Source organism: Apteryx rowi, unplaced genomic scaffold (assembly GCF_003343035.1).
Source record: "Apteryx rowi isolate R43461 unplaced genomic scaffold, aptRow1 scaffold_95, whole genome shotgun sequence".
NCBI classification, from domain to species: Eukaryota; Metazoa; Chordata; class Aves; order Apterygiformes; family Apterygidae; genus Apteryx; species Apteryx rowi.
Window position 1 is genome coordinate 1,313,914 of NW_020451260.1, and position 24,774 is coordinate 1,338,687.

A 24,774-nucleotide genomic window follows, 5' to 3' on the forward strand; every position below is an offset into this window, starting at 1 on the left:
GCACGGAACGGAGCGGCACGGAATGGACCGGGATGGACCTGCACGGAATGGAGAGGCACGGAATGGACCGGGATGGACTAGCACGGAATGGAGCGGCACGGAATGGACCGGGATGGACCAGGATGGACCGGCACGGAACGGAGCGGCACGGAATGGAATGGAATAGACTGGCACGGAATGGCTTGGCACGGAATGGATCAGCACAGAATGGACTGGCACGGAATAGAACAGGATGGACCAGCACGGCACGGCGCTGAGCARCACGGAATGGCACGAAACCGCCTGGCCCGGCTCCACCTGCCAGCGGGGCGCGGTGCCCACAGTGCTGCACGGCCACGGAGCAGCCCCAGCCCTGGCCAGACAACTCATCCCTCAACTCATCCCTCAACAACTCATCGCGGGGCGCACTGACTTCTGGCCCCGGGGCGCCTTCTGAGCGCCACGGGTGACGCTGCGAGAACGCCCAACGCTCCCCCCGACCGCCCTCGCTGCTCGCTGTCCTTCCCGGTACTTTGCAGCTCAACCAAGCAGGCAGCAAACGTGCTCCTTGGGGCGCCGTCGCAGCCCCGCAGCGGTTGGCCAGGGCCTCCCCCGGGATTTCGGGGCACCAGATCGACTGTCCCCAGCCAGGTCAGCTTTGCCAGCCTCCAGGACACCTGGAGAAAGTGAGACCGGCATCCTTTTGCCTGCTGCAAACCCGTCTCGGAGGAATTTAAATAAGCAGCAGGCGTACTGTCGTCCGTAAGAGAAACGAAACCGGCTCCTCCGCTCGCCTGAAATCAGCTGCGGAAACAAAAGCCGCAGCTAGTTAGGAACGGAAGTTTCAGCAAGGGTCCTTCTCCAGGAAGGTCTCCACATCTCGCCCGTGCTCCAAGCTCCCCACCGCCGTTATGGGACATGCTGGGTTGCTTTGACGTGCTTTTAGTTAGGCGCTGGAGACCCCTTTTGGTTTCATGCAACGGATGAAATATGAATGCCTTAAAGCTCTGGACCAGGCATGTGAGAGCTCCAGTTTGCCAGTGAGGGCAGGCTCACGTGGTCAACACACCGAAGACCTCCTTTGGCCACCTATTGCCATGTGAAGTCCAGGGCAGAAGGTCTTAAGAAGCGGGGTTGAACGTCTAAGGAGATTTCCGCTTCTTATCGCTTCCCACCTTCCCCCCCCGTGAACGCATGGACCCACCAGCGTTTGCCTTGCTTTAATTCTTGACCTAATTCTGTGAAAACCAAAGTGGACATCTCCAGTCAAGCACTCGGGGCTTTTCGGCGTGTTCAGCGCATGCAACAAACCGCTGCCCTGTGTTTCCGGATAAACCCGATGGAGCTCCGTGCTTTAATCCAAGACTCTCTCCGTAACCTCTGTGTGCCAGGGAGAGGGGAAGTGTTTTAACCTTAACAAGTCCCATATGGTCACATATCCTCAATATAAAAGGTTTGATTTTAAAATAGGAGAGTTGGGATCATTCCTCTTGCTGGGATGTTTGGATTTCTCTTGTATACGATGCTCCTTGCACTGATTATTACACAAGTGACACAAAAAAATTGGGGAAGAGCTTCGGACAACTCAAAAGTCATCAGGAGGGGGCCAGCAGAATGAATTTACTGCTTATGCAGCAAAATTCAACATCATAAACATAGGTTTGGGGTCTCAAACACACCAATAGGGCAAAACATGAAAGCAGGAAAAAAAAAAAGGCACAAAACCAGCTTTCATTTGCAGCCACCAAGCAGCCGCCCTTGCAGCCGGCCGTAGCCACGCACACTGTCCTGCAGGCCACCAGCTAACCCTTCCTGTAACCATGTTTCCCCCCCCGGCCCTTAAATAGATTTTTTTCCCTGTAAATGCAGTGGATTATGTTCAAAGCTCCACCTATGGGCTGGGCTGTAGTTTCACTTATTGGTGCTGTTCATGCAATCCTGGTTTAATGGATGGTTTGGTTCCAGAATTTCTCAGCCACGCCGGGGAAATACCACGCACGTGGGTCTTGCTTAATGTTCATGAGGTTCTTCGGACCCATACACCACAATTTAGAAGCTATTAGTCATTTTGCTAGCTCATGTTTACTGTAACTTAAAAATCTGACGTGAATAGTGGTCGGAAGCAAAGGCATGAGCGCTCTTTGAAGCATGCACTACTTGATGCCCTGCTATGTGCCCGGTTTACTGCAGGAACATCAAAGGGACTGGCACAGGATGGAAATCAATAGGATTAAGGAAGGGAAACTCCTCAGTCTTGACAAGGAAAAATCATTCTTACTGCGTTGCTCAGCTGGAATTGTTACAGGGCATCGAGACGATGCTCTTAAAAGGAGCCTGCTGACACATTTGGCCGCTCAGCAGTCTGGTAGGAACCTTATCTGCTCGTCTAGATCCGCCTGAAGTCTCCAAAGTCCTCAGCAGCAAAGGGGTCAGCTGCAGCCGTGCGTTCATCGACCACAAGCTTTCTCTCAAAAGCGTTTCATCACTGTTGGTTACTCAGTGCTGTTATCAAGCCGACAGCAAGTCTTCTGAAGGCAAACCTGCCACAGGCTGGTCTTGCACTTCCTCGCAGAGAGGAGTTTTGCCTGTAAGAGCAGGAGCTCTGACCACCTCCTTTGGGTTATTATTTTATTAAAAAATTATATATATATAATGGTTCTGTATGGCTCAAATTCACTGAGCTCGTGAATGTGCTATTTTGTACCTCTCACACATTGGGTATACCCAAAGACAGCATCACAGCCTTTAATAACATACTTTAATTAATACTGAATTAGTATTAATTAATCCTGGAATCATGCACTATTATGTTCTTTTCAAAGATGGGTCACTGTAGTGAAGAAAATCTACATTTCTTACCCAGGGTCACACCAGGAGTCCCTCGCAGGCAGGGAAATAAGTTTCTTAATCGTTCTCTGGCACTTTGACCTAGGAGTGAGATGAGAGACCTGTGACTGTCTGAGCTCTCTGGACTGATGAAACATCATCTCCATTTCCTGTGATGGCCCTTCCTACCTGCAAAATGGGAGCAACGGCTCTGAAGTGCAGCGTGGCTTTGGAGATTGCACTACGTAAGGGTCAGGCGTCACCATTAACAAGCTCTCAGCCCTCTCCAGGTTTGCAGTGCTCCTGCATTTGTGAACATTTGTCTCTCTTTCATCTGCTGTCTCGAGAAGCTGCTCACGGAGAGGTTTTCCTGTAGGAAAGAAGCCAGCTTCTTCCATCTTTTATACCCAGACTTAGCTGGGTTGTGCTGCTAAGATCAGTGACCTTGTTTCAGATTAATAAATCTGCAACTGGCCTTTTGCAAACAGCTGAACGACTTCCTCCACGGGCGACCGGAGTTTGTCGGCTCAGCGCCTGCTATAAGCTGAGGTGATGAGGTGACTGCACGGCTAGTTTATTCCTGACTGGTTCCAGCCGTTCAGACATTTATCAGCTTCTCCGTGCACCTGTTCACGCTCCCACCCAGCAAACACACAGGAATCCCTGGTCCTTGCCAACGGGGAGCTAAACACTGAAAAAGGAAGAGAAGGAAGCAATCTGAAAGGAGGAAGAAGAAGAAGGTAGAGGAAGAGCTTAGGTAGGGATGGGAGTTGAAGAAGAAAGGGTTAAAAAGCAGAGGTTGGAGGAGAGATGGTAGAAGCTGAGGGAAGAGAGAGGAGTATTTGCAGACACGCAGCACCAAAGGCTCAAACGGAAAAATGCGGGAAAGATGAAACATTTCAGGATGCCACAAAGCCCATTAGCAAGAAAAGAATGAGGTTATAAATGGATTCTTCACTTCCTTCCTCTTAAAAGCAAAGAGGGGAAAAGAAAAGAAAAACCAGGGAGCTGGCTGAGGGGAATACCACGGGGAGAAAGGGGGTTGTTCTCACCTGTCCTCCCCTGTCACCCTCCGCTCCTCCTGCCTAAAGGGAGATCTGGTCCTTACCATGGGAGAGCTGAGAGTGGGGAGGGCCGCAAGGATGTGCCCCTTCTTCCCCCTTCCGAAACCTTCTTGTTAACATCTGGCCACTTTTCTTGTTGCTGTGTTTTAAAACTTTGTTAGTGCCCTAGCCCCCCGTTCCACGTGTGTTCAAACCATGAATTGGTGATAATTTAAGATAGTCCGAAGATGCAGGCTTGCCACCAACAGGATAAAGAATAACCTTTTTTTGCCAAAAAAAAGGATGACCTTAGTCCTGCACGAGTAAATCTGTCTGAGCAGAGACCTCACGGACTAGCTTAGGGAATCTGATATCCCACAGATCATTCAAAAGCTGCTGAATACATACAAAGTTATATTTGTTCATTACTGTCTAGCCATAGTAAAATAGAGTCGTCATTTTATATTTAACAAGGAAAATGAAGATGTGTCACCAAGTGCCTTTTGTCTAACTACAAAAGGAAAAGGTTTGCAAATATTTGCAGTTTGAAAGGCATTTTAATAAAAGTTTGTTGAAACTCTTCTGCAAAGTTTCCTTTTTGCAGATTTTAAGGAATGCCTGCATATCATTCATGCCATAATAATAAAGTATTGTACTATGGAGAATGTACAATGTTCTTATATTAAAAATGTCAAACACTTTGATTGGGATCAATCATTTTGCCAAAGAAAATCCAMTAAGGAGAAAATAACCTTTAAAATATCACGCTTCTATTTGCCAGTGAAATATTTTGAGCATAACAGGGGAGAGGAACCTGCTAATTAGAATCACTTATAAACGCCCTTAGAAAATGTTTTTAAATGCAGTCTAGAGTGAGCTAAGATATCATAAGTGATCTTGCGTGCTAGACACGAGTCTCCTTCTCAAGGGATGGGTTTCCGCTGGTGTCGCAGAAGGCCTTGCTAGAACATCCTCTATTCTTTCTTGGTAAGCTCTCTCTGCTGCCAGGGCCGATTCATATTCTCGCTGCTTCTCTTCTTCCTCAGCATCACGGGCGTGTTGTTGATAGGCAATCTGAGCCTTGAGTTGCTCTTGGTATTCTTTTGCTTCCTTTACTTTTCTGGAAATGACATACGAATAAGTTAGTTATGAGGTACGTGTTAAAAATAAATAACTTGTGTTTTTTATCTGTTAACGTGCTACCTTAGACGAAAGAACTATTCAAAACGCCTGTTAGGAGTTAACTGCTACTCCGTTAAACAAATGCGACATTGTTAATTAATCTGAAGCTCTCTGGAGCATGAACTGCATTCTGTTGTCTCTTACAAAGCAGACTGCAAAATCAGTGCTTAACAAAAAAAAAAAAAAAAGAGCAAGAACCACCCCTTGTCATCAGCTTTCTCTGCCCACCCTAGGGGCAACGAGAAGACAGAGAACGAGCATGACAGGTTTCAGCCCTTTCCTAGCTGTGGCTCACTGCTGTGGCATCCTCACACCCGGTTTCCGCTCCCTCGCTCTGAAGGCGAYGACAACGCGCTTCCGACAGGGAAGGCAGGGTGTGGGCTGTGCTGATACGCTAGGAAAAGGCTGTCAGAAGAAATCAGCCTTCCACTCTACCTACGTGCTTGGGCACTTCGAGAGCAGAAAGCACAAAGACGCTGAAATGTCAACAGTCTACTCAAAACTTGTGTGCTAACACAATACGGGCTGAACCATGCGGCACTTCCCGACCCCACCGAATGCCATCTTTGCTACAGAGTGAAGCGTATCCAAAGCGAAGTCCCGCACGTTTGCTTCCACGGGGCGAGATTTCTGCCATACCCAAGAGCTTGTCACCGATAAAGCTATCGGAGCTGCAACAGATACCAGCTCCGGAAGGAGCTACGCGCGCTTACCTCCTGCTCACGTGTGCTGAGAACGGGCAGAAATACCAAAAGGTATTTGAATGAGTGAAATAAAGGCACTTTGCCCTAGGTTTGGCATGACACCCAGAGGTGCATTTCAGCTACTGCGAATAACAATATTCTTGCCTTGAGGAACAGCAAGGCAATGGGAAGCCCGTGGAACAGGGTGTCGTGTGCTAGTCTGATATTTTTGTGGCTGACTGTACTACTGTTCGAGGGAGGTGTGTGGGTGGAGTTCAGCAATAAGCCTGAACGCCCAAGTTCTCCTAGGGAAGAAATGAAGTAACCTTTCATTAAACCCTCCTCCCCAAACCTCGGCCACTCCCAGTCACAGCTCAGAGTAGCAGGGGATGTGTTTACTAAACACGATCAGTGCAAGTCACAGGATGGTCCAAAGAGTCCAAAACAAGTATAAGTAATGAAACACCATTATTTGTACGATGAGATCAGAACTGGTAATCTAATACCAATTGCAATAGAATTGGGCTGCTACTGAGCAGTTTGGAGCTGTCACGCTTTGTAGCAAAGCCTCTCTACACAGAAGAAAGCCAAGTGCTCTCTTGCACAGTCAGCTGAAAAGGAGAATTAGCCAACTTGGAAGTTTAAAAGGTTGGCCTGCAATGAAAGGAACCAACAGCATAAAAGAAAAATACCTTGCATATTTTTCTTCTTCTATACATTTGAGTTCTGTGATTGCTTCAGCTAATAGCTTCCTTTCTTGGGCGAGTTCTTCCTGCTCCTTTGCATTTCTCTCCACTGCAAAAAATAAAAAAAATACTTTTAGACGATACTTACTCAGCCCTGATAAGCTTGAAGGGACAGCGAGGCTGTATTCAAGCMAAGTGGCCTGAATAGCAAGCCCGAGCTTTGTTGTTTCTGGAGAGGCACACAAACAACAGGAAGGATATTCTCAGCCTCTTCGTTTTTCATCGCTAAGAAAAGCTTTCACATTCAGAACTTCATAATAATAATAATAATAATGTAATTAATAATAATGATTGCATGCTCGTGCAATCCTTACTTTACTAGGCTTTGTTCTGGTAACGGCAACGAGAAATCAGTGCAAGGGCTGCCCAMAGGAGTAAAGTTTCAGGAGCAGGTTCAGACACAATAGCACCGTTGTACGTTCACCCGTGCAGCCCGCGCACGCCGGGCCAGACAGTCCTCCCAGAAGCGGTGTGCTGTACCCCCTCTGCCTCCGCCAAGACTTGCATTCGCGTAGCAAGAGCCCGGTTTGGTGCACAGACAGGGAGCTGTTGCTACTTACACTTCTCCTCAATTTGCAGTTGCCTTGTATCCAGGACATCTTTCAGTAGCTGTTTTCTAGCTTCCTTTTCTAATCGCAATTGCTCAGCCTTCTTGGCCCAAACCTTTGCCATCTCCTCACTGAGGAGCTTGTCCACTTCTTTTTCTCGCTGCTTCTCCTCCTCCAGCTGTTGCGCCAGGTGTGCCCGGTAAGTCTGCTGCTCCTTGAAAAGCTCTTGCTGCAAACACATGGACATTGGCAGGTCTGAGTTAACGAGTTCAACCAGGTGTTTCAAAAAAGTGAAGAGAAATGGTGGTTTGTGGTCAGTGTGGGAACCGAGATCTCTGTTCAGAGCCCTGTTGCAGAAAGGGCTGCGCAGAATCTGTCCCCTGGCCAACAGCCGATGCCTGGAGAACAGTGTGAGAGCCACACACACACAGTGACAGTCGTGCTCTCCTCCTAGCAGTTCAGCTGCCCACAGCATGGAAATTTGGCAAACGCTTTCCACAGCTGCCCAGACGACTTCACTCCACCTACATTAGAAGCCATGGGAGCTGACAGAGTTTTAAATATCAGCTCTGCTAATTTTGTGCCCAGGTCTCAGTGACTGGTGGTCACGGAAGAAGTTGATACCACTTTTCTAACCTGCAAGAGCCTCTAGATACCTGAGCAGAACAAGGAATGCAGCTCCCTGCTCGGTCTTAAAGGTACCTTGAGACCTGTTTTCACCTCAACGCTGGACAATCTACTTGTTTTAAATTTAAGAAGTGACAGACACATCCACGTTTTCATGGCATCTCCAAGATATTTAATGCGAGGTCTTGAGCCTAACCTGAAGGAAATAGCCGCAGACATTGGCAGTGGCATCTTTTCTCCCAGGAATAAAGAAGGGCAGGTTACAGCTGTTAATGAAAACCAATCTGCTTTAAAACAAGGTATATATTTTTAGAGTAAAAATAAAACCAAGATGCCCTCCTCTTCTGCAGAAAAACATTCTTAACTTTTTATAACAAAAATGAACACTAAGAAGCACCACATAAAATGAGGCAATAGCTGCTTGTGACACTTCTGCAGCAATATAAAAACCTGAATTCGAGTCACGCTGTGGCATGCAAAAACTTTCACTTGTATTCCTCAGCTACAATTATACCTAGCTAATAATTAAAGATTTAAAACTGTTGCTTAGTATTTTAATGCATTAGAGTAGGTTAAGTATTTACTTTCCTCCACAGTTACAAATATTTAATAAATTAGGTCCGTGAAACAGAAAACTTTTGCTCATCTCCAATACATCCACACAGTATAAAGCCCCCAAAGGTCAAGTAATTTATACGCAATGAAATCAGCACGGGGGGGACAAGATGCCAGGATTACCTGGGAGCCCTCTCCTTCGGTCTAACCTCGCGGCCTTGCCGAGTGCAGGACAAGCTTTAAAGCGCTCACCGCGACTGCAATGGAGAGCTGGCTTCTTCAGAGAGGGAGAGCGCTGGCAGGAGCAGAGGCAACAGGCAACGCAACAAAAGTACCACCTTGATCAGAGAAGAGGCCTCGTGCCCGATTTCATTTATACTGCGCGATTCCGCTAACAGCCACCAAATTAGTCCGGCTGAGGCATCGCCCCAAACTTCGAAACGAACATCTCTTGCCCTTACTTTTCTTTTCTTTTTTTCCTCAGCGCCTCCCTGGGATTCCTGAAGAGTTTTTTCTAGGATCTTCATATCTAGGGCAAGTTCCTCCTGTTTTTCTTCGTTAAGGCGCTTCATCTTGTCCTGGGCTGCACTGGCCAGCATGTCCCTGCGTTCCTTCTGCTTCTGCAGTTTCTCCATCTGAAGGTGTTCGTTTTCTAGTTTAAGCAGTTGCTTTTCTTCTTCCTACAACAATAAAAAGAGTCAACTTGCAAAACATCGTATAACTTCAAACAAAATGATAGGTAGGATTCGTTTAACTGGAACGCAGAAGAGGGAAGATAAATATTAAAAGCCTTTCTTGCTGACATTAGAGGATTTTGTAAGTACTAATGTCATCTGTTAGAGCTGTTAAAGCATGAACATTTTAGCRTATCATTCATCAGAATTCAGGATTTTCTCTTGAATTATCCCATGTGCTTCATACCAAAATACTGGAATGCCTGACACTCTCTAAATACTTCAAGTGGATAGATAAAGTCATTTCTTTACAGAAATTAATAGAATTGCAATGCACATGATCCATATCCAAGTCCTTATACGCAGCCGTAACCACTAACCAATAGCAGAGCTACGCTCTCCTGCCTATAACTGTGAATATTATATATGCTGTATATGTTAATGGATGTTACAGATATATATATGTATATAGATACACACACAAGACTATTTAACCAAAAAATACCATGTAGAATCAATAAAGTAACTTAGCATAATTCCTGAACATCCTGCATTTGAGTAAGTTTACAGGCACAGCTGCACTCAAACATCACAGTAACACAGTATGGGGCCACCATTAACTTACCTACGGGTCTCGGAAACCACATCTTAGCTGTCTTGAGGGTACATGCTGGGTTTTTGTTAGCCTAGTTTTAAATAAAATGGCTCTTTCATAATGTGAATAAATCTGCTAAAATGCATCAGCAGGTTTGTTATAAACAGCCTTTCTAATCTTTTCCATATGGAAGGACAAGCTGTGCTTCCTACAGAACATAACTTGCTCTGCTGGACACAAAACACCCACCCTGACTCTTGCAGGGTTTCGGAGGCAAAGCTGACATTGCTCTCTTCCCAGGTGGTGAAAGAGGCTCCGTCTGAATGGCCACGTTCACTTTCAGAAGCTGGTAAAACAGCTTTGAAACTCACTGTATTCTGAGCCACTGAATAAGCAATCTGAAAGACTTTGAACAGTAAAGAAGGAAAGAAGGTGGGAATGGGCAGCAAACTACTGCAGAAGTTGGCAATATGGCATACGTGTCTTCAGCTGAATCCTGACATCAGTGGAGTTGTGGGATCCACTGTGCTTTTTCTATGAAAGTTCATCTGATGTGTTAATACAGCATTGTAAACGTGCAAAGAAATTGTCACCGATGATCCTTCTGCAAGCCAGGACTGAAATGCCACGGCAGAAACTTGTCCAGCGCTTGTGTGGCTACAGCTAGGGAAGCAAGTTTTCCTTCCTTAAACAAGCGATTTCCATTGCAACAACCAGCAGAAAGCAGTTATACACAGACACGCTTAGCTGTCCGTTGCCTGTCCTTAACTCTGATGAAAGCTCTGATCTTTGGAGGCTACGGACTCTGCTGAGATGCTCGTAATGCAGCCAGCTGTCACATCGCTCTTCCGCGGAAAAAGGATTATGCCCTGTTTTCAAAACAGAAACTCTCCTTTATGGATCCTTTGAAAAGAGCTTTTTTCAGAGATTATACCATTTTACCAGGAATTGCTGAGCTCAAGGCAGTTGTCTTCAGGGGAAGCTACAAAGTCTTCTGTTCTAATACCATTTTTCTGAAAAGGCCAGTTAAGAAGTGTTTTTTGCCTGAGAGGACTAGCAGTGCCTTAGAAGTTGTTAAAAGAAAAGAATTTTCTTCTCTATGTTGTTAAACAAGTGAAACATTGCAGTCTAGCTCGAGAAAAGGTCTCTGCTCTTTTACAGCCAAGATCTTCAGAGCTTGAGACTCACTATCGTCATTACTTCTAAAAAGAAATGGAGTTCGCACCTTGCCAATATCAGCCTTGAACGCCTCGGAGTACCCGGCCTGATCATTTGATTGCTACACGTGAACAGCAGCAACACGAATACCGCTCACACAGGCTACCTAAAAAATGAGGACCGAGTCCGAACCAAGCAGACTCCCATAACTCATTAAGTCAACGCAGAGTACTGTGAATTAGTGAGCTCCAAAGTCAACGTGACTAAGCCAAGCCTATGCTGGAGGAAGATGAGAAATGAGGGCAGTGGCCAGGAGAGTTGAGCTAAATGAGGCGAATATTTCCCATGATGTGGCACCCGCCACCAGCCAGCTCTAACGGGTGAAAGAGCTTCGGCGTTGCTTGCCAATTTGTATCTATGAAAGACGGAGCTTTAAAAAAGAGTGTAGACTCTGAAATTCAGTCAGCTGCGGTGTCTACTCCTGCAAAACATTGCTGCCTATGTTAGTGACCACTGAATGGTGCAGTGCAACTGGGAAAAATGGAAGTATGAGCAAGCAAAGCCCCACTGCATAAGCAGTCGGGATTTTTCACACATAGCTATGAGGAGGGGTGTGTTTTTGTGTGTGTGTGTCAGGGCCCCATGGGCACGAACAGGCCCTGCAATCTCTCCCCGCTCAAGGGCTCGGCTGCCCACGCTCCCAGCCAGCTCCAGCAGCAGCCTTGGATCCGACGGCTGGGAAAGAGCGGGGTGAGAACGAGCTGGGAGACAGCGCCCGGGGGCTGCGGTTCGGCTCGGTGGCTCACCCCGAGACCTGGGGCGCATTGCAGCCGGGACACAAGAACCTCTAGCTATCCCACTGCAAAGTGGAAGTCGGAAAATTGCAAAGATGGCTGGCAAAAGCCAAAAACCACTTCAGTTTCCTGCAAGGGCTTTGAATGCTACAATTCCATGACATGCTAAATTTCAAGAGATGCATTTCCCTCTGTAAACAGGAGGGCATGTGCCACAGCTCTGGAAAAGAGGCTTAGCATAATAGGAGGGGTCTCAGATACTAATGGAGTCGGTGAAAATACAAATAAGGTACGGATTAATCTAAATGTCTAGTAAGCCTGTTGTTAGGAGGGCCTTTTGGAGACCGCCGAATGGCGAACGATATAGAAATTACCAGCAAGCGAGCCTCCTCTTCTCGCAGCCGCTTTGCTTCCTCTCTGTGAGCGTTCAGCACGGCTACCTGGGCTCCGAGCACGCTCAGCACTTCCCGATGCTGCTCTGCCGCTTTCTGCATATCCGCCGCCTCCTGTTTCTCCTTGGCCAACCTGTCCTCTTCCCAAAGCTCGGCAAACATTTGCTCCTCCCGCTGCCGCTGCTTTTTCAGGTCCTCCTTAAGAGCTAGCTGGGCCAGTCGGTCTGCGCACACTTCCCTCCGGTGCTTCTGCGCCCACCACGTGCGAAACTCCTCACATTGTTCTCTGAATGGCAAAATAAGACGTAAAACAAAATAATGATAATCAAGTCTGGTGGTGTTTGAGAGATGGAGGGTCCCAAACTCATGACCGCGCATAGGACTGCGGCTCAGGATGCCAACGTCTACACCTGGTCTGACGCCAACTCCTGGGGAGACCTAAGGAGTCACGGAGAGCCTGTTTTGATGGAGATTTTGACATTAATCAGTTGAAGAGCAGGTCCTGCATTTCCATTTGCATTTATATATTTAACACTACATCTGTTCCAACATTTATACTGTCCTTTACTCAAATCACAACTTAGTCTAGGTTTACCAGTCACTCGAAAGCTCAGCCACATTCAGAAACTATTCTGAGAGCAGAAATTTATGTTACACTGTTAAACAGCAGCCACTAGGATTTTATTAGGATATAGATTTTCATAAAGTGAAAATGTGAAAGGAGCAGATAATGGTGAATATCTATAAGCATTAGGGATGTGCGATAAGCACACATGCATGCTGCGAAGTAAAAAAAATCTCAAATTATTTCATGCTGAATGAAACCATCTTCTACGGATTGTTGCAATGCTATTTAAGAATTCATAGCAGGCATCATAAGAAATCGTTGGCCAAATCTGGAGCCATTGTGTGACAGCAGTAGTTATTTGTACAATGTGAAATATTTTTACTTTATGCAATGTTAATCTGACAATTCTATAGAGCAAAAATATTAAATATTCATCTAGCAAATATCTCATAGTACTATAGTTCTCAACATCAGGTTGGTTATTTAATTTTCATAACTACAATAAAACAAAATCTGAATGAATTCCATTACCCATTTTTGGTTTTTTTTTTTTTTAACTTAAAAGCAAAATGAAATTTGCCAGCCCTGAAATAAGACTTTCAGCGTTTTACTTTTTCCTACTCCATGGCTCTGCTGAGGATCTGTCTTTGCAGTCTGCTCCTCACGGGACAGGTACCCCTGCAGGCCCTGAGTCGAGCACAAACCGTCGCAGTGACCCCTCCGCAGGGTGACAGGAATTCCCTAAACACGTACGGGGATGTAGGACCTCCCAAAGCGGCTGCACGCTCTATTAAATCACTATGTTCAGGAAGGCAGACTTCCCAAAGCTCTTTGGTTTCACCCCAGCTTTCTCGCTCACCCCAACATCACATAGGTTTAATAGTAAAACTAAAAAAGGATTCGTTCTGTGAGATGCAAAGTCTGGGTTTTAGATACTGGGAGAAAAGTTACAAGTAAGTCATAAAAAACATAATCCTTGTCCGTACATACCAAGAATATTCCTCCCCCAATGGTTCAGCACCCCTCGTCAAGAAGGCCTTTGCCGCATCCCCACGTGAGAGCAAGGGGCTCAGCATCAGAAAGTCTTCACTTTCCCAAATGGTTCCTAAATCCAATACAGCTGCCATCTCCACCCATGCCCAGATATATGTATATATTCCCTGACCGGAGGTTTGGATGCAGAGAATAATTTTCCTGTTGGTTCTACCCAGGGCCATATAGCATGGGTTCACACCTCGACAGGGGCTACACAAACCGTGTCAATGCACGGCTGCAACCTGGGCCAGCTGCTGAATCCTCTTTATTCCTAAACCGGCAACCAGACCCCCTTTGCTGGGTGTCACCCCGCGTTCCCCAGACTTCGTGGGATTACTTCTGCAGGACGTATTACACAAGATGCCTTCTCATACTCTCTTTTAAGCCCGTGACCTCCGATGCGTTCCCAGCTTTCCAAGAAGACCACACAATACCTCAGTAGTGGATGACAAGCAAGCTCTTCTGATTGGAGTGGTCCATAACTTTCTTGCTTCCTCAAATTTTGCAAGGCACCTGTCTTGCAAAGAAGGGCAATGAGGCAAACGGGGCAAGTGTTTAGCAAAATAGGACGAGACTGTTGGTGTATAACTCATTTCTGGTCTAACAACTAGCACCAAGATTTTGCCATAGCCTAGAATAACGGGTTCTTTATCGGACGCCACTGCTTTACCACCTCCTATTCACTCCTGCTAGCAAGCGCAGAAGGAGCACAGCTCCCAGCCTCACCGGCCCTTGTCTCAACCACCTATTAATGTGTAAAGACTATATGTTGGCTTACAGGACCTTCCAAAGCTTTAGCATTAAAACTCCATGGTAAGCCAGCCAAATAAAAATAAGTTAAGGCCTATAAACTGCAAAGAGCATTTCCCCAGATAACCTTCTTCCAGTGCAGAAGAGGCCGGAGGGGCTGCTGACAGCCAGCCGAAGCGACAGCTAGCGCCGAGAGCCGGCCTGACCCCGCTCTCAGCGTCACCGTGAGAGCCACCCATCCGGTCCAGCCTACAGCGGAGGGGTGCAAAAGCAGAGCTGAGGTTGCGGAGGGGAAGGGTTGCTCCACCTTGGTGCTGCACGAGTGAGATACAGCCAAATAGCACCAGCCGGGACCTCTCATTTCATGCAAAAGCCGAGGTCTCACCACGTTTTCTTCCTGTCAGCATCCACTGCTTCCACCTCATGGTTCAGCCGTAAGCTGCTGGGGCCAGGGGCACCTCTCTCTTCATTCGCTGTTTGTAAAGCGCCTAATGCCATGAAGGCTGCGGTGAAAGGCGTTAAGCACAGTACACRAGTGATAAAAAGAGGAAACAAAATTCGCATTTTGCTCAATATCCAGGAGGCATTTCTAACCTCTTAACTGCTTCTAACCAAGAAAAAAAAACAATAGTAACCTGTCACATCCGCTTTGCCAACGCCAAGTCTCTATAAGATAAAGCCTCCTACAGACAGCACTTTTCTCCCCCAATCCTAGGACACTGCCTCCTCTAACCAAACGTTGCTCCAGCTTCTGGGGAGAAGTTAATGGGGATTAGCGACAACAGTACTAATTAGCATTCTCGAAGAATATAATTTCTAAAATGTTCTGAGGAAAGCGTACTGTTCTTCAGATTCGAAGTCTCATACCGTTAAAAATAACTATATGGGTTCAAAGYTCCCTCAGCAGTTGAAAGAATAAAAACCCAGTTATTCTTTTCCATGATTTTAAGCTAACGTCAATGCAATTGAATTCTCAGAGGGGAAGAGAAGTTAAACGAATAAGAGTTTGGCACAGTTAGAATTTTAATATAAAATAACTCTGTAATTGCTTGATTTCATCAAAATAATTCCTTCCAAGCAGCTTTTAAAGCAATTTATAAACATCTGCTCCCCCAGATGGCTGTTTCTACTCCTCGCTTTGCTAACCTAAGCTTCTTAACATTCAAATTCCGGCCTCCCTGTAGTCACTTCCCAAAGGCAGAAACTACATTTATCCCAACTCCCCACCCCCGGTTATTTATTCATTTTATAGCTGTGGTACAAAGTTGCTGTGATAACAAACTTCTTTATGTGGATGCTTCTGATGTTATCACGATAAAGAGGATGTACTGTGTGTTTTATGCACATTTCAAGACATTGTAATTTTCTTTTTATATATATATATCATTAAGGAACATTCCCTCCGACTAACACTGACCGAATTTTTTTCCAGACTAGTTGTAGCCCATCACAAAACGGCTATGAGTTACAGCAGGACTCTGCCGGTTCAAGCACTGTGCTCTGTAGCTCCTCGCAACAAAGGACCTTTCCTGGCCAATACCTATACTGAAAAGCAGTTCTATACGTACCCCCAGGTTACAGCTGCAAACCTGGCCCGCAAGGCCAGTAAAAAAGCTGCCTCTTGAGTACCCTGGAGTACACTATAGGTATTCCTATACCTCAGGTTTAAGCATCAGTATCTGCAAAAGAAGGGAGTGCCCTGCTTAAAGTTAAGAGAAATGTGAAGTCTCTAATAGGTCTTAGAGACATATTCAACATAGCTGAAAAATTATGAGACAGAGGAACAGAAAAATACATGCATATCTCGCCATTACTGAAGTGACCTGCTGGGGTTCCTCCGGGCGTGCCCTAGATGACAGGCTGTGACGCATTTACAGCTCTCTGGTTGTGGATCCAGTTCTCCAGTAAGCTCCTGTTCCATAAGTCATGGTCATGCATGAGCACTCGCAACGCGAGTACTTCCTACGCCCCTCTAATAACCCAAACCTATCAAAGACAGACGGCCAAGGTTCAGATCTTCTCCTCCCACCTCCCCCCAAAATGATTCCTTAATCCTCATCTCATTTGGGAAGGAATTTTGACCTTCTCCCCACCCATCCATTCTCTCCCGACCACACATCCATTCTGCTCTGGGCAGAGCCAGCTCCAGGTGTCACCTGGCGGCAGATAAACGACTGCTCTGGTGCTCAAGCCCACAAGTGAAACAGGCCACCCCTTCCCACCGTGTCCAAACCCAAGCCCTTTCATCCCCTAGAGCTTATTTCCATCTAGCTCTCTAATAGCATTTCATACAACAACATAAGATCAGCAGTCCGTCTAGCCCCGTGCTCTGTCTCTGCCAGGAGCAACAGGAGATGCCACTTAGGGAGAACCCACAAATCTGGCCACACTGTGGTCCGTTACCTCATAGTTCCCCAGCATCCAGAGCTGTTGTATTAAGGATACTTGAGGGTACATCGCATCCCCGTCTGTTCCCTTTACTGTTTACGGCTCCGTAGTCCATGACTTTGCCCCATCTCTCCTTGGATCTGCTGATGCCAGCTACCCCCACGGCCTCCTGCTGCAAGGATGTTCAAGCTCCTCTGGGCCAGAGGATGCATGCCGCAGAGGCCAGGTGACTCACTGACTTGTATTCTGGATCTCACGCTTTTTCACCTTTGCTTCAACTGATCTAGTTCCTCCAACATATTGGCTGAAAAGAATGCACTGGGGCAGGAATTTCCCCCAAATCTTCAACGGTGAAAATGTATGCTGAGAATTCATTTTCTGCTATGCTCTGATCATCACCGAGGGCCTCTTTTGTATCTTTGTCACAAAATGGGACCATCAGTGCCTAGCTAGCTTTCTGCTTTAATATAGTAAAACAAATTATTATCAGCTTTTAACAATCTTTTTAAAAGGTGCCTTCGTAATCTTTTTTAGCCCTTTTAACTTCCTGTTCACATATGAACGGTCATGTTTTACGAGCTTTTCCTACTCTCTCCATACGGGCAAACGTTCCATATTTAAGTGCCAGTCTTTTCCCAGCGACAGCCTCCTTGATATTTCTACTGAGTCATGTAGAGAGGGACTTTATTGAAAAGCTTTGTTTTCTTTTCAAATTATAGCGTACATTTCACTTTGGCTTCTAGTATTTTTGAACAACTTCCAAACTGCTTGTAGGCTTCTTGCTTTCTGGACTGCTCCTTTTAATTTTTTTTTTTTAATTAATTGCTTCATTTTGACATCCTTCCCTTTCTTGAAGTTGAATATGATGCACTGGATTTATCTGGCTTGCCCTCTCCTGCTCCAATGTACTACAGGATACATTCAGAATTGTATTGTCATTGCTAACAAAGACTGACTGTCCCACCAAAACCCCTGAACTAGAACCAAATTTTGAACATCTTTTCTCATGAGGCTTAAGACCAGCTTTCTATGAAGCGCTTATTGYGGCCGTAAAACCACGCAATAGCAGAGGTTGGAAGGGACCTCTGCAGGTCATCCGGCCCAACTCCCCGCTCAAAGCAAGGCCATAAATTTTTCTACATTGTATAACTGGTGATAATGGGATTCAGCCTTCTGACGGGTCTTATTTTAGACCAGACATAATGGCAAATAAATCGCTGAGTTAAAAAAAGACTGGGGGAGGGGATGACTGCTTCGCTGCTTTGAAGGATACTACAAGCACACTAACTCAGAATAAACAATGTCTCAGGAAAGACAATCTGCTCATGTAATTAAAAGTACCAGTGACATACTTAAAACTGCTTTAAACCAATACATTTTAACAAATACCAAGACCCAGAACAGCAGAGATTAGTATCACTGTGAATTATAAGGACCTTCCGAAGACATGAGAGGGTCATGCTGCAATGTTTACCAGTTCTTCAAACACTTCACTCTCCCACACGTGTTCCCCTTCACTTTCCATCTCATCCCAAACTCATGCAGATGTTGGGATAGCCAGGAGAAAGCATTGCCAGCAACAAATATCTTAGAATATCTGAAACGAAGGGACTTGCCCAGCAAGTGGCAAAGCTCCCTCACCCTACCAAGCTGGGAATTTGCAGAGGGGTGGACCAGACTGCAAGAAGCAGTCTTTATTATACTTTTTTTATAGGGATCTTCACATAAAATTTGAGAGAGCTTAGATAAAGGGAGAGAAGGAGGGAGACTCTGACTGTAGACACATATTTCTGTTATGTCAGCACAGTCAAAGAAAAAGTTCTGTGCATCGTAGGATGAAGATTCCTCTGCAAAGATACTCACCAAGTATTGCCACTTATAATAGCCATGGAGAAAGGTGATTTGGCTGCCTCTAAATCCTCTTAAAAAAAAAAAATGCAGCCAGCAGAACATCAACTGTGAAAGCTCCAGCAACATTTGTACACGGGGAACTGTGTGGCATGAATATTGCCCCTATCCAACCGCAGGCTGGGAAAGGTAGAAGGATGATGGACTGATCCCGCGAGACACTGAGTGAGCTGTAGATCATTAGAATTGTGTTGGGAAGAACAGGGACCTGAGAAACTAAGACAGGTAACTGCAGCATGCAATTCTAAATACATACCACCAGAGAATGGGATTCATTGGCAGGATTCATTTTGTGACTAGAACACCTAAAATAAGGCATCTAAAATAGTAATCTACACGTAAGCCAAGCAGCTAAATTCCCATTCTAGTCAATGGAGATCTGGTCAATACAGTCAGTAGAGTTTAGGGTGGAGTTCAGCTGCCAGACCAGCATATGTCTACTGCAGGGTGCACTTAGGCTTCGTTAACTGTCCTGATCTCAATGGAGATATACTGATCAGAACAGGATTTTAGATAGCCAGTGAATATGGAAATACCAACACTTAAACACCTACTTTTAGGTGTCTTAATCTCAAGTAGAATCCCTTCCTTGGTATGCAAGATTGGCTACAAGTATGAAGTAAAGGGCACTCCAGAAATGTCTTCACTAAACCTTCTTAAAAGTGAATTTTAATCATTTTGGGTTGTGGGTAGTGAACAAGCTAGGGATTGTAAATTGTGAGGGCCACATTTTCAAGCCAGCATGAGAATTTAGAACTGCATATACTGTCTCAACATCAGTCTCAGTCAATAAAAAACACATTTAAGAAAAGGACATTTATCTGTCAAATTAGGCAGTCAGGGTTTATGCATAAGTGAAATGTAACACCCCAGCCTCTCCTCAGTAAGGAGTAGGTGTTGTGGATTTCCATACCACTGTAGGAGGCTTGGAAAGGATTTTTTCAAATGATGATAATTAAACCGCATTAATAGTATTTTCATCCCTTCCTCAAAAAAACAGATTTCCAAGAACTGAACAAGTCAGATTTCATGCTGAGGCCTCAGGGCCTGATAAGCACCTGCAAATCTTAATGACTTCAAAGAAAATTGCCAAGCTCAACATCCCAGAAGATTTGTCTCAGAACTTCAGGTTGCATTAAAACCTTAGCTTCAACTAGAACTCTTGAAAAGTGTGCAATAAATAAAAAATTGTCTTTTTAGAAGATCCTCGAAAAATTAAGATTGTCCATTTAGGCCACATTAAGCTTCCATGGGCTCTTCTTACGCTCAAAGTATAAAGCAGAAGTAGAACTCCATGCCCCAACAAGAAGCTACAAAAGCAGCTGATTTGGCAGGGGAAAGCGCAGGGATACTCACATAAAACAAAGATTTCCATACTACACTTGGAAGAATCTTTTCATGGTATCTCAACACTTAAATAATGGCGACAGGACAGCTCTGTGAACCTGTTGCTTTCATCACTATTAATGAGGAATTTTGTTCACAGACTTCACTGAGCGTTACAGCATTGCAGACTGGGATCCTGGGTCTCTGATGCTGCATCCCTTTAATAAAAATCAGAAGGACTACAATCTGGTCCAATGTACGCAAACCACCTGAGACCTTTCAACTTTCGGCAAGCAGCCAAGCGGGCAAAGATTGCACGCTTCTATCCGAACCACCTTAACTTTGTATTTATCATTTCAATCCCATTTCCTTCCTCAATATAGTGTCGCCTGCTTGTTAAATTGCCTCTTTGTATTTACTTACCCAAACTCTATTTAATAAGATATTTTATGGAGATACCTGAATTGCTGCTCTCGTTTTTCAGCAACCAGTTTTTGTCTTTCTTGCTCTCTCTTCTCTCTCAGCAATTTTGCTCGCTCTCTCATTTTCGCTTGTTTTTCCAGGACTGTTTCTTCAAGTGACTCCATCTCAGCAAAGTACCTCTTTTCCTCTGATTCCAGAAGTTCACGAAGCCTATAACGAAGAAAACATTTTAATAAAAGCTAAAACAACCTTCTCTGTCAATTGATAAGTTTTAGTTTATTTATTGCGAATGCAAACAGACTGAAACAGTTCTCCATAGACACTGTCCAGAAGAATCTCTGCTCAACAAAGGAAGAAAAACCCATAATCAAGAGAAGCAGGTACCTCAACTGTTAGTTTTCTTATGTGGCGGCAAATCCTATCAGCACACTGATGAGTCAGTACTTCCACTCCATAGAGACCTATCTTGATTTTATAACTAAGAATTACARTTCTTCTGTTAAGTACATTAATATTTTGTTTGGAAAGATTTATCTTTTCATTCAATTTCAATAAGCCAAAGAAACCTTTTTTTGCTAACATTATGCTGCTTTGCTTTGGATATATCATTAATCTTTTTATATCTGATATTAGTTCAGCAATAAATAGCTATTAGTGCAACATACAGATTTTTTTATATCCGTTTTTCTTGAAAATGCAAGTAGCGTAGTAAAGGATAAAGAAGTCATTTAGATCTTAATAATGCATTGGTCTAAAACACAGTCATGCTGTTAGCAAATGCAGGTTTGGGCATCTTTGTCAAGACTGCTGCTTTAAAAGTTAATACAATTAAATTATGCTGGCACATTTTTCTATTTTTTAAAGAAAGGGATCAGAAACGTAATGCCAGTGTAGCTGTCTAGATCTTTAGGCTGGGAACTAAATTAAATTTGGGGTTTAAACATCATAGCATTATCAAACTGAGCTAAAAAAGGGCTTCTTCAGCAGCCCTCGGGCATAGGACTAAAACAATACAAATATGGTGCAAAAAAAACAATCAACAAATGGTTACTGAGCTACTTTCAGCACTTCTTGCGAATGCATGAGCAGGGAACGTCCAAACCCCATATTATAAACTTGAATTTTAGCTCAAGAATCATTCTTATTATGCCACAAGATCCCCTTCCTGGGCACAGCAGTTTCTGTCTTGGCACAATTTAAGCTCCTTATCTTACCAATCTATTTCCCAGCCTGCTTCAGAACTGTTAAATACCTTCTTCTAATTTCCAGTCTATATTTGTTATCAACTGATATCAATTTGATCTTGTACCATTGTCATCCCTCCATTTAATTGCTCCCTGCTACTTAGCCCTCTTCTTAACAGATTTATAATTGCATCTTCTCTCAAACCTCTTTTTGTTATTTTAATGCCACTCCATAAACCAGTTCCTCTAATCATCCTGACAGTCCTTTAACAAGAATATTATGTCAAATTGGCAATTTTTAATATACATCACTGTTTATCTCTCTATTAATTCAATAAGAAACTTGGGGTTAAGAACCAGGAACTCAGTAATTGCAGCCCTAATGCCCACAGCGACCTCCAGCAAGTCACCCTCACTTTTAAGCAAGGGGAGTCAGCCAAAGACTGACTCGTTCTCGAAACCAAATTGCCCTCTCTTACTGTATACACACCCGCCACACTGAGCCGAGTCCCACCGCAAAGACCACGGGGGGATCTTGAGCAGCTACAGAAGAAGGAAGTTAGTAAACAACTCCTGTTCTATGAAGGAACGTCAAACCACGATACCAAACTCATAACCTTCGCAGCCACAAAATCACTTAGCATGAAAGATTGTAAACAAGGAATTAAACTATATGACTATTTTCTCAGATCACCACAGTGAAATTCTAATATGCCTCACCTTTATTATTTTTGAATGACTTCTGAATAATTTTTTTTTTCAACTGCCTGTGCTGCAAACTTACTTGTAGGAGAACTAAATATTAATTTAATGAGGTTGCAACAAACATCACGATTACACCCAACAATTAGAACTTCCAACACTTTTATCAAAGTACTTTTCATTCTCTTTAAAGTTTCTTTTTCAACAAGTGAAAGTACTAAAATACTACTCTTATTGTTGCATTTGGCAGACATGGCTGTAAACGCCACATAGATGGCGCCAGCTCCTGTGTTTTAATACATATTTCTAGTGATTGTTTCAGTCTCTAGAAGCAGTAACTAGAGCCCAAAAGCTCTTGTTTGCTCCAGTGGCTGCCACCATTTGACTGACAAGTAAGCATACCTACGCTCTCCATCACGACGAAGAACAAACACAGTGGCCCAGTGCACGGTGTAACATACAGACTGAATGTTTTTTCCTGCAATCATTCCTCTAAGGATACAGTGCAGTTGAAACTAGTAAGGCAAATATTAACTGTGTGTTACCTCTCTCTCCTGTCTTCAGTCTCTGCCAGATACACCTGCATTGTCTCCTCCACCCTTCTCTGTACGCTGTTGTGTAGTCTTCTGCGGTCACTCTGTTCCTGCCACTCATTGATATTGTGATACTTGCTGTACAGCATGGAGAAATCAACATATTTAAGGCGTTCCTCTTCTTTCTGTCTGCGGGCCAAGACAAGTTTTTCACGTACATCTTGTTTAGGAGGCTTGGCTCGCTGTAAGAGAAAGCGTATTTTAGTGGCGCAAACAAAAATCTGTTATTCTGTTTGCTTGCTTTTTTAAACTGAATCCATGACCAAGTAAGTGTATAACACCAAACGACCACAGTCCAGTGTTACATTACAGCTACTGTTTGGACAAGCCCTGAGTGGAAGCAAGTGCGTGACAGCAGTGCAATGAAACGGCTTAGGGAGCTGCAACTTGCTTGTTGCCCAGGCTTTGGCTTCAATCACACCGCACTGATGTGGCAGGGCGACGCTGTCATCCGAGAGGGTTGTTATGGCCTGGCTTACACCGCGGGCTGAAGCCCCACTGCCTCCATCTCCAGCGCACCTCCACCGGGCTCAGCGGCCCCTCCTCACGTCACCGCGCGCCCGCGGGGCCCCCGCACCCCCGGAGGAACGGCCCTGCAGCACGGGGCAACCGGATCGGGGCCTCCCTGCCCCACTCGGTGCCGGGGCGCCCCCGGGAGCCCGCCCCAACCGGCACCGGGTCAGCCCGGCCCCGCGGGGCCCCTCACACCAGCGCCAAGGAGCGCGGGACGGGCCCCGTCACCTCGCGCTGCCGCCGGCGCCACCGCGCCTCCACCGCCTCCATGACCGACCGCCCGACAGCCACCCTGCTTCCGGGACGCGCCGCCCGTCGCTATGGCAACGCGGAGCGGCGGAAGTGACCTCAAAGCGCGGGGGGGACGCGCGCGCCAAGTCTAGCCTCCCGCAACCCTTCTGCGCAAGCGCCGGGAAGGGGAGCGCACCCAGTCCGGAGCGCCGCGCACGCGCAGTGGGCCCGGAGCGCCGCGCACGCGCAGTGGCTCCGAGGAGCCTGAGGGCGGGAAGGCGGGGCGGGTGCGCGGCGGCGGTGACACCCGGTGGGGGCCCGGCGACAGTTGGCACCCACAAAAGTACATATCTGAGTTAGCAGGCACGTGGAAGGGAGCTCAGGCCTCGCGGCGAGAAGGGGCTCCCCGTGGCAGGAGGCCGTGGGGCGCCACACGCCGCCYCGCAGCAGGGGCCCCCGGACGGGCAGGGCCAGGCCTGCGATTGGGGCCTGCGGCCTGCCGAGGGGCTCCGGCGCTGCCAGCCAAAGCGGGTGAAAACGGGGAATTGTTATCACATTGGCTGTGGATCGACAATGCCTTCGGGTTCSTTGCCCCGCAGCCTTGGCTCGAGGAGAAATTCACAGAAGCTTTGGAGACCAGGAGCGCAGACGCTGCCAGGAACGTTGCTTTCTTCCAGCGCTTGTCCAATTACAAGCTGAAAAAAACGAACCACAGAAAGAAGGATCAATGCTCAAAGCTGACTGTAAAGCTCGTTCTCATCCTACGGAAATTTGCCRTGCAGTTACTTTAGGTATCAGTGATGGGATTCTTGCCCGACCAGAGCTGTGTGATACACAGAAGTTACACACTGTTGAATATRTGCTATGCCATCACTGTAGTGCTTAAATGACTAAGTCTCGAGTTTGTTTCAACCTAGACCTATCATACTATCATCCTGTTGTGGCTTACTCTTTGGGGTGGTCGGGTGAGGGAAACAGCTTGGCTGCAGAGAGCTACGGCTTTTTGCCAAAGTGAAAATCCTAGCATTCAAGTGCTGGAAGGGCTGAATTTCTTGATATAGTTTGGCCTAATATTTTATGGGGTTTTTAATGGTAACATAAACCTGTTGCCTTGGTCTTAATGCTTACACAAAACCACAGATCAATCTTATGTACAAAATTTGGTATACAAATGTGCAGCAGCTTGTCTGTTGGAAATTAAAAAAAAAAAACCTGGGTTTATAGGATCCTCCAGCCCCCAAATTAATGTTTCCTGTGAAGTCCCTACACCACCTTTGGGAAGATTTACGCCTGAGAAAACTACTAGCTTGAATATCCTTCTGCAAGAGGAGAATGCAATCCCCTTAACAGG

The 24,774-nt window shown here is 45.6% G+C and overlaps 1 protein-coding gene across 4 annotated transcripts; it reads right to left on the reverse strand.

Annotated features, from left to right (window-relative positions):
• Window positions 1–2,741: 2,741 nt before the first annotated feature.
• Window positions 2,742–23,471, reverse strand: CFAP53 (cilia and flagella associated protein 53). Of its 4 annotated transcripts, XM_026092259.1 has the most exons (10): window positions 23,388–23,464; window positions 22,632–22,861; window positions 20,237–20,410; window positions 11,785–12,088; window positions 8,651–8,869; window positions 7,020–7,236; window positions 6,406–6,508; window positions 3,858–4,968; window positions 2,995–3,489; window positions 2,743–2,907 (listed from the first exon to the last, which is right to left on the reverse strand). In XM_026092259.1, the coding sequence occupies exons 1-8, from the start codon at window positions 23,460–23,462 to the stop codon at window positions 4,734–4,736; spliced, it is 1,557 nt and encodes a 518-aa protein (XP_025948044.1). In that variant the 5' UTR covers window positions 23,463–23,464; the 3' UTR covers window positions 2,743–2,907; window positions 2,995–3,489; window positions 3,858–4,733. The 4 variants fall into 4 exon arrangements, with proteins under 4 accessions (XP_025948045.1, XP_025948042.1, XP_025948043.1 ...); XM_026092260.1 differs by having other exon boundaries at window positions 2,742–2,907; window positions 2,995–4,968; window positions 23,421–23,471; XM_026092257.1 differs by having other exon boundaries at window positions 2,742–2,907; window positions 2,995–4,968.
• Window positions 23,472–24,774: the final 1,303 nt, after the last annotated feature.